We start from the raw sequence: 10,225 nt of genomic DNA, 5'->3' as shown, positions 1-10,225 counted from the left end.
GGAGCTTTGAAAATCAAGCAGATGAATGTCCAACAAGGTCACAGTCAAAAGGAAGTTGTCATGAGGTTTGAGCAGTGAAGTGACATGACATATTAGTTTGGCAAAAAAATTCGTTTGTTTTTTTCTGTAGCATCGTATGAGAAAAGTCAGACAAACTTTTTGGCCAACACAATACTTTAAGAAAGAGTATTAAAGTGAAAATAGAACCAGTTGAGGACAGAGCCTGAGAGGCCAGGGAGTTAACAGTGATCCAGACACAAAGTGACAGAATAGAAATAGGAAAATAATATCACCAAATATTTCTTGACACCTACCTGATGTGAGCTCTTCTCTGGGTGCTGGACATACAGGATTGACTAAGACTTGTCCTTATCTTCAAGGAGCTCACAGTCTACTGAAGACAGAGACAAGTGTGCAAGCAGAGTCAAAATAGCAGGATGGGAATGGCAAGGAAATATGTGTGCAAAATAAAGGAACAAGTAATGGCTGCGATGGAAAGACTTCATAAAAGAGTTGACAGTAGAAATGAATGTGACAGTGTGTTGGAAGCCCTGCCTGGGCTTGGTGAGACGGGACCTGGGGGTTAAGGAAGACCGAAGAGTTGAAGCTCATCATGGGAAGAGAAATAGACATTTTGAAGGAAGACTCCAAAACAGGTGGGATCACTGTCCTTCCCACATTATCTGGCCTAGAGAACCTGAAGCATGATGATGCTATGGACAAAAAAAGGATAATAATAATTTTTAAAAATAATGATTATTAAAACATTATGTGTCAGGTGCTGGTGATCCTCGTAATAAACATATGGGGTGGTTGCTATTACTCTTATTCTTATTCTGTGGATGAAGAACTGAAAAGACACAGGGAGAGGCAGCAAAGTCAGAATGTAAACGGAGCAATATGACTGCAGAGCCTGCCCGCTTAGGCCCTACACTAAGCTACCAGAGGATGTCTGCCTCATGCAGGACAAAGATGACTCTGAATTAATTTCAAATGACAACAAGGTTTTGTTAATTACTTTTGCTTTAGCCCCCATATACTTCCCCATCATGTTAAGGGTAAGGTGTAAATTTCTTGCTAACCCCAAATAATAAAACCCATCAAATTTTGACAAATCAAGGAAGGCTCATTGTGCTGCTTAGCATGAAACATCTGCAAAGTGCAGTAGAGGTATTGACTAGGCATTAATTATGCTTTACATTACTTTTGTGAGTTTCTCACACCTGAGACTCTGGCCAAGTGTGGGAGAAGGGCAAGTTGAGAGGCATAGAGAATTTTTAGGACTTCCGATTCCCTAATGTTCTTGAAATAAATCACCAAAGCTTAAGAAGCATTTTCTCAATCTATATAATATAATGTTTCAATTCAGTTCAGGTCAGGCGCTCTGTCGTGTCCGACTCTTTGCGACCCCATGAATCGCAGCATACATCTGAAATCCAAGTAAGACATATCCAGCATCTGTTAGCATTTAAACTATTATCTGCCCACACAAAAATGACATTAGGAAAACTACTGAATGATGTAGGGGACCACATTTTGTGAAACTGTTTCTATTTGGAAACATGGAATCAAATGATTCTAAAAATGGAGTCAGAGTGGTGGGTGGTGGTTGCCATTATGGAGGAAACTTTGCTGGGGCTGTTCTTGGTCTCAGCCTCATCAGGATACAGCAGGGACTGGAGATAATTAATGTACTTGATGGCGGCTCTGAGGGTTTCCACTTTGCTGAGGCGTTTCTCCAAGTACTCCTCTGGCAGATGATGTCGGAGCTGGGCATAGCCTTCATTGACACATTTCACCCGCTGCCTTTCCCGCTCATTCCTTTTCCGGATAAAGGCTGGCCCGTAGGAATATTCGCACCTTCTGTAATTTGGATAAGGCATTGGGAAGGAGAAGGCGCAGGGTTCACCATAATTTTCCATAATCAGGGAGTCACTGGAAAAAGGCAGCAATGGCAAGTTTTCCGAGTAAGGGGATGGCACTGGGCCCTCTGGGTAGAGGTGGAACGTGACCATGGGGTCCAGATAGAAGGACCTGGTCAGTGGCAAGTGGGAGGAATCAGTGAAGACAGGCAGTTGGTCTGGCATGTTAGAGTAGCTTCTACCGTCCATCATTTCCTCTTTAGCCTGGAAACAGAACCAAGTTTATGAATTTGGCCAGATCAAAAGAGAGCAGATACCGACTTTCTCAGAGATCAGAGACTTTGCTGCTTTCATGAATAGTTTTTGAGCTCATTCTGAAAACTTGATGGGATTACAATATTTTGTGGGTAGTAAGAGGATTTTTGATGGTACACAGAAACAGCCTGAAATAACATTGACTTGCCTTGTGAGAAAGTCATTTCAATTCTCTGTCAGTCCTTATGATTACAAGGTTATATCTTTAGTCTGGTGAGAACATGTCTTCCACACTATCAAAATGCTTTCTAATCCTCCTCCGGTGGAAGCCTGCAACAGGAATGGTATCTGGCTAGAATCTAATGGTATTTTACTACTAATTTCTATTTATTGTGAATTATGCTGATTTCACATTTACAGTAGTGATACAAAGTCTCTTTTAAAAATAAATCTACTTGAGTTAAAAATATGAACCAATTCACAGAAAAAGAGTAAGTAAACAGCAATACAGGTGCTGTAGAGCAGTAATGTAATGAAGATTGTGAAAGTGTATGCAAATACTAACATTTGGGAAACAATGAAACACCCCAATATTCAAATATATGTTGGAGAAATTACAAACTAGTTAATGATCATGCAACCTCACAGGCATAGCCTTCTTAAATGATAACTGGTATGCCAGAGGCAAAACTGAAATCAAAATAAGAAGGGATGATTTGCTCTTAAAAATTCACTGTAAGATGGCCTAAATGAGAAACTCCCCTAACTCATTTATAACATAGTCAGTTTACATATTTACTTAGAACTTCAAACATATTGAGTAAAGTGCAACTCTATTTAAGATTTTTTTTCATGAAACTTGAAGTATTATATTCCAAAAGGTCCCATATCAACATATTCCCCCTTTCTGAATAGATCTGTATCCAGCTCATTTATTACACTACCATTACTTTTCACCCTTAACTGTAGTAATGTGGTCATAACAGATTTCACATAGACATTACACTTTAGTTGATGGGAAATCAGGGAAGTGCTGAAAAAGAACATTTTTCTTTCAGTCATTAACTTTCTCAAGTTCAATCTTGGCTTTGCATCTTCTTAGCTGTGTGTCCTTTGGCAAGTTTGTCTGAAGCACATTTGTTGAGAGATGGAGAATGTACCCAAAGTGGAAAATGAAAAGCCACGTGAAATTTAACTGTGGCTTTCAGAAGAGAAGGAAATCTGGCTTTCTTTCTCCTAAAAAAACCAGCCCTAATGTTTATGGGCAAGAGTAGGTAACACTGGCACTTGTTTCTCTACCTGAGTATAATGAAACTGCAGGCTGCACTATGTAATGGCAGGAGCAACCTCTAAGCACCAGAATTCACGTGCAATACAGGATATTACAACTCTTGTGAAGAAAACCTATCCTATCATGTATGGCTACTGAAAAGACAAATGACTCTCGAACCAGAAAGGGCAAGAAGGGATGGGGATTGGGGGATGAGAGGTGGGGAGTGTGAGTGGTGGGGAGAGTTTAATAAGTCATGGTGAAACAGGCTGGAAAAGGAATGTCAGGAAGAGCTCTTCCTAATAGAGGGATGGGGATGAAGGAATGAGATAAGTGCCATGCTGCTGCTGCTGCTAAGTCGCTTCAGTCGTGTCCGACTCTGTGCGACCCCATAGACGGCAGCCCACCAGGCTCCCCCATCCCTGGGATTCTCCAGGCAAGAACACTGGAGTGGGTTGCCATTTCCTTCTCCAATGCATGAAAGTGAAAAGTGAAAGTGAAGTCGTGTCCGACCCTTCACGACCCCATAGACTACAGCCTACCAGGCTCCTCCATCCATGGCATTTTCCAGGCCAAGAGTACTGGAGTGGGTTGCCATTGCCTTCTCCAGATAAGTGCCTTAGGTTCAATTAAAAAGCAAAACAGAGGAACAGAAAATGAAAGATGCCAAATTACTGATCCAATGGCCTAAAATAACTAACATACAATAAAAATTTCTGGATTACAAACTAGCCAGGATCCTGTCAAAAAGAAAAATTTGCTGAAAGAAAAAGAGTTAGGAAATTCCTGAGCTAGGAATTCTAGAGGGTAAGAGGTAAAAAATGTGCATGGTAGAAACTATGAAATTATGGCACAGTGAGTGTGGAGCCCCCATTTCTACATTCCTGAGAGCATCAGAACCTTCTTTCTACCTGTAGCTAACAAGCCAGAACTGCTCCAATAGGGTACCAAAAAGTAGAACAACTGTCATCAAAGCTAATTCACAAGAATTCTTTGGGTATAGTCATCTTGACTGATAATTTTCATAATATCTTAAGCCTTGATCCAGATGAAATCTGAGTAGTTTGTATACAAGTAGTTAAAAGTCTCTAGGTTTTTTCCTTTCTTTTTTTATTTTTTAAGTTATGAAAGTATGATAATGCATTTACAGGAGACAGAAGATACAGAACAAACTTACATATAGTTCCATTATATGTCACAATTATTTTTTAAGTAGATGAATTAAGATTTTTAGTTGGAGTTTTAATATCAAACTCTCAAATATTAGTAGAATGAATGGACAGAAAAGTAGAAGGATATCTTAGACCTTAAAAGCACTATGAATCTGTTCAACATAATTAAGATTTCACACCACAGCAGGACACAATTCTATTCAAGTTCCCATAGACTATAAACCAGGAGACCCTGGAATATATCCAGAGACATACACTTTCTAGATTTTAACAAAACCTTGCATAATTCTTGGGAAATGAGCCTGGTATCTTTAGAGACACACTGAGGGGGGAGCTTTTTCTATTGAGCATTTCCAAAAGGTTAACCAATTAATGTAGTAGCATTATCTTTTATTCAAAGAAAAAAAAAAAATTAACCACAACACCAACAGAATGAAAAATGCAGCAGTGAGGATCAAGATAAGAAGGCTCATGGAAAACGGACACATTTGTAGAAACTGAGTAAAGTTTTTAAAAGAGAGGAACACAGGGACTTCCCTGGTGGTCCAGTGGTTAAGACTTTGCCTTCAGATGTAGGGCCCTGGGGGTTTGATCCCTGGTCGTGGAGGTAATATCCCACGTGCCTCATGGCCAAAAAACAGAAGCAATATTGTAACAAATTCAATAATGACTTTGCAAATAGTCCATATTAAAAAAAAAGTCTTAGAAAGGAGAGAGAGAAAGAGGGAACAACACAAACTGTAAGTGCTGGGACTCTGAAGCCAAATATACACATAGCTAAAAACAAATGCACCTATCTTTTAGTGAAAGTCTCAGGTTTCTGACTTAGAGCTATTCTGGGAAATAAAGGGTAAGGTCTTGATAAAATCCTAAGAAATTCTGGATTGCTCTGCTTAGCATTAAAGTTTCAACTTTCTGATACGTTATAAATATCTAGCATGTAGAAAACAAAAAGCTACTACTGTACATTATGAATTATGGAATTATGAATTATGTTATATTCATAACATATGGAATGTTAGGGATGGAGAAACCTTAGGAAAGCCTCTTATCCAATCCCTCATAAATTGTTGCAGTTATGAGGTCAGAGGTCAGAACCTAGGTCTCCTGATTTTCAAACCCCTAAATCCTTTCCACTCCTCCAGATGATTTAATCAACAGCAAAACTGAATCTTTCAACACAGAAGCATATTGTTAGCTTAAGATAATGGAATAATCAGCTGAAAATAATCATCATTTTTCAACTGTGCCTAGGGATTTTCTTAAAAACCATGTTCTTATTCTCTCCCATGGGCCACTCTGGAGAAGAGTCTCTTACCTGAATTTTGTTGCCAAGATTCTGTATTTGGGGCTGAGTTAGACTTAACCTGATTTATATGTGATCATTTAGTAACAACATGCAAAATAGCTTACAGTTAAACAGAACTGCTCAGGCTGGTTTAGCGATTTTCTCTACCTAATATGTAGTTAAGATAACATGCAACAATACTAAATAGAAAGTTTGCTTACAAAACTGGACTCTTGTAACAAATTCTTTTCAAGAAGAATGTTTCCTCCACTCACCTGGCTTATATAATTTTATATCAAAATTGCTTATGGAAAATATCTTTACGTAATAATCTTATAATGTGAAAATATTGTCAATATTTTTAAAATAGAGATTAAGATGCTAACCACGAAGGTCAATATGAACCTTCAGTTCAGTTCAGTTCAGTTCAGTCGCTCAGTCGTGTCTGGCTCTTTGCAACCCCATGAATCACAGCACGCCAGGCCTCCTTGTCCATCACCAACTCCCGGAGTTCACTCAAACTCATGTCCATAGAGTTGGTGATGCCATCCAGCCATCTCATCCTCTGTCATCCCCTTCTCCTCCTGCCCCCAATCCCTCCCAGCATCAGGGTCTTTTCCAATAAGTCAACTCTTCGCATGAGGTGGCCAAAGTATTGGAATTTCAGCTTTAGCATCAGTCCTTCCAATGAACACCCAGGACTGATTTCCTTTGGGATGGACTGGTTGGATCTCCTTGCAGTCCAAGGGACTCTCAAGAGTCGTCTCCAACACCACAGTTCAAAAGCATCAATTCTTCAGCACTCAGCTTTCTTCACAGTCCAACTCTCACATCCATACATGACCACTGGAAAAACCATAGCCTTGACTAGACGGACCTTTGTTGGCAAAGTAATGTCTCTGCTTTTGAATATGCTATCTAGGTTGGTCATAACTTTCCTTCCAAGGAGTAAGCATCTTTTAATTTCATGGCTGCAATCACCATTGCAGTGATTTTGGAGCCCCCAAAAATAAAGTCTGTCACTGTTTCCACTGTTTCCCCATCTATTTGCCATGAAGTGATGGGACCAGATGCCATGATCTTCGTTTTCTGAATGTTGAGTTTTAAGCCAACTTTTTCAGTCTCCTCTTTCACTTTCATCAAGAGGCTTTTTAGTTCCTGTTCACTTTCTGCCATAAGATTGGTGTCATCTGCATATCTGAGGTTATTGATATTTCTCCCAGCAATCTTGATTCCAGCTTGTGCTTCTTCCAGCCCAGCGTTTCTCATGATGTACTCTGCATAGAAGTTAAATAAGCAGGGTGACAATATACAGCCTTGACGTACTCCTTTTCCTATTTGGAACCAGTCTGTTGTTCCATGTCCAGTTATAACTGTTGCTTCCTGACCTGCATATAGGTTTCTCAAGAGGCAGGTCAGGTGGTCTGGTATTCCCATCTCTTTCAGAATTTTCCACAGTTTATTGTAATCCACACAAAGGCTTTGGCATAGTCAATAAAGCAGAAATAGATGTTTTTCCGGAACTCTCTTGCTTTTTCGATGATCCAGTGGATGTTGGCAATTTGATCTCTGGTTCCTCTGCCTTTTCTAAAACCAGCCTGAACATCTGTAAGTTCGTGGTTCACGTGTTGCTGAAGCCTGGCTTGGAGAATTTTGAGCATTACTTTACTAGCATGTGAGATGAGTGCAATTGTGTGGTAGTTTGAGCATTCTTTGGCATTGCCTTTCTTTGGGATTGGAATGAAAACTGACCTTTTCCAGTCCTGTGGCCACTGCTGAGTTTTCCAAATTTGCTGGCATATTGAGTGCAGCACTTTCACGGCATCATCTTTCAGGATTTGAAATAGCTCAGCTGGAATTCCATCACCTCCACTAGCTTCATTCATAGTGATGCTTTCTAAGACCCACTTGACTTCACATTCCAGGATGTCTGGCTCTAGGTGAATGATCATACCATCATGATTATCTTGGTTGTGAAGGTCTTTTTTGTACAGTTCTGCTGTGTATTCTTGCCACCTCTTCTTAATATCTTCTGCTTCTGTTAGGTCCATACCATTTCTGTCCTTTATCGAGCCCATCTTTGCATGAAATATTCTCTTGGTATCTCTAATTTTCTTGAAGAGATCTCTAGTCTTTCCCATTCTGTTGTTTTCCTCTATTTCTTTGCATTGATTGCTGAGGAAGGCTTTCTTATCTCTCCTTGCTATTCTTTGGAACTCTGCATTCAGATGCTTATATCTTTCATTTTCTCCTTTGCTTTTTGCTTTTCTTCTTTTCACAGCTATTTGTAAGGCCTCCCCAGACAGCCATTTTTCTTTTTTGCATTTCTTTTCCATGGGGATGGGCTTGATCCCTGTCTCCTGTACAATGTCACGAACCTCCGTCCATAGTTCATCAGGCACTGTGTCTATCAGATCTAGTCCCTTAAATCATTTCTCACTTTTTTTTAGTTTCTGTATGTAGGATCTAGTTCCCTGTCCAGGGATCGAACCTGAGCCCCCTGCATTGGGAGCATGGGCAGAGTCTTAGGCACTGGACCACCAGGGAAGTCCCCAGGGTTCACTCTTGCGTTGTACATCCTATGCAACTTTACAAATGTATAAAGATACATATCTACCATGATAGCGTCATATGGAATAGTTTCACTGCTCTAAAGTGTCTGGTACACCTATTCATTCCTCCCTCCCCCCAGAACCTGACAATACCTGATTTTTTGTTTTACTCCATAGTTTTTCCTTTTCCAGAATGTTGTATACTTGGACTCATATAGTATACAGCTTTTCCAAATTGGCTTCTTTCAATTAGTAATATTCATTTAAGTCTCCTCCACATATTTTTGACTTGATAGCTCCTTTCTTTTTAGCATTGAACAATATTCCATTGTCTGAATAACATATATCATTTATATGGAGAAGGCAATGGCAACCCACTCCAGTACTCTTGCCTGGAAAACCCCATGGGTGGAGGAGCCTGGTAGGCTGCAGTCCATGGGGTCGCGAAGAGTCGGACACGACTGAGCAACTTCACTTTCACTTTTCACTTTCATGCATTGGAGAAGGAAATGGCAACCCACTCCAGTGTTCTTGCCTGGAGAATCCCAGGGATGGGGGAGCCTGGTGGGCTGCCGTCTATGGGGTCGCACAGAGTCGGAAACAACTGAAGCGACTTAGCAGCAGCATATGTAGAATCTAAATTATGACACAAAGGAACTTATCCATGAAACAGACACAGACACACAGACATAGAGAACAGACTTACTGTTGCCAAGGGAGAGGAGGGTGGGGGAAGAATGGATTGGGATTTGAGGATTAGCAGATGCAAACTAATATATTTAGAATAGATAAACAACAAGGTCCTACTGTACAGCAGCGGGAACTATATTCAATATCCTGTGATAAGCCATAATAGAAGAGAATGTGAAAAAGTATATATTAATATAGACACACACATATCTGAATCACTTTGTTATACAGTAGAAATTAACACAACATTGTAAATCAACTATATTTCAATAAAATAAATTTTAAAAATATTCCATTGAATGCACCACAGTTTACTGTCTATTCACCTACTAGAGGACTTCTTGATTGCTTCCAAGTTTTGGCAATTAAGACTAAAGCTGCTATAAAAACCCACAATCAAAGTTTTCATATGCATATAATATTTTAACTAACTTACATATTAAATGGGCTTCCCTGGTGGCTCAGACTGTAAAGAATCCACCCTCAGTGCAGAAGACCTTGGTTCAGTCCCTGGGTTGGGAAGATCCCTTGGAGAAGGGAAAGGCTACCCACTCCAGTATTCTTGCCTAGAGAATTCCATGGACAGAGGAGCCTGGCAGGCTATAGTCCATGGGGTTGCAGATATTAAATACTGAAGTATAACTGCTGGGTCACATAGTAAGTGTATGTTTAGTTTTATAGGTAACTATCAAACTGTTTTCTAAAGTGGCCATACCGTTTTTATGTCCTCATCAGCAATGAATGAGCGTTCCTGTTGCTGCACATCCACACCAAGATTTGGTGTCAGTGCGCTGAATTTTGGCCATTCTAATAGGTGTGTAGTGGTATCTCATCGTTTTATTTTTTTTTTTTTTGACAGAATACCAAACTATATTTACTGTTGACAGTAGTAAAGGACAACAAATAATGTACAAATTGGGGAATAAACACAGCAGAGCCACAGACCTCCCACCTGTGCCCGAACAGCAAGGTACAAAGGAAGTGCAGACTTCTCCAGCAAGGTCTCAGGCGAGCAGGAGATGATGGTGGTTATCCTGCCCAGGTGACCAAAGCAGGCAGCTAGGGGCCATCAGACAAGAGTGAGTCCACACGGAATGGCAACAGGACAACCATTGGAGGTTAACCAAAACAGACCC

The 10,225-nt window shown here is 40.2% G+C and overlaps 1 protein-coding gene across 1 annotated transcript; it reads right to left on the bottom strand.

Annotated features, from left to right (window-relative positions):
• Positions 1–1,392: 1,392 nt before the first annotated feature.
• ASCL3 (achaete-scute family bHLH transcription factor 3) lies at positions 1,393–2,123 on the bottom strand. Its single transcript, XM_019974974.2, has one exon. It carries the CDS (start codon positions 2,112–2,114, stop codon positions 1,569–1,571), a length of 546 nt encoding a protein of 181 aa, XP_019830533.1. The 5' UTR covers positions 2,115–2,123; the 3' UTR covers positions 1,393–1,568.
• Positions 2,124–10,225: the final 8,102 nt, after the last annotated feature.

Source organism: Bos indicus, chromosome 15 (genome assembly GCF_029378745.1).
Source record: "Bos indicus isolate NIAB-ARS_2022 breed Sahiwal x Tharparkar chromosome 15, NIAB-ARS_B.indTharparkar_mat_pri_1.0, whole genome shotgun sequence".
Classification (NCBI taxonomy): domain Eukaryota; kingdom Metazoa; phylum Chordata; class Mammalia; order Artiodactyla; family Bovidae; genus Bos; species Bos indicus.
Note: the sequence above shows the minus strand (reverse complement) of the source record. Positions and strands in the feature narration are given on the sequence as shown.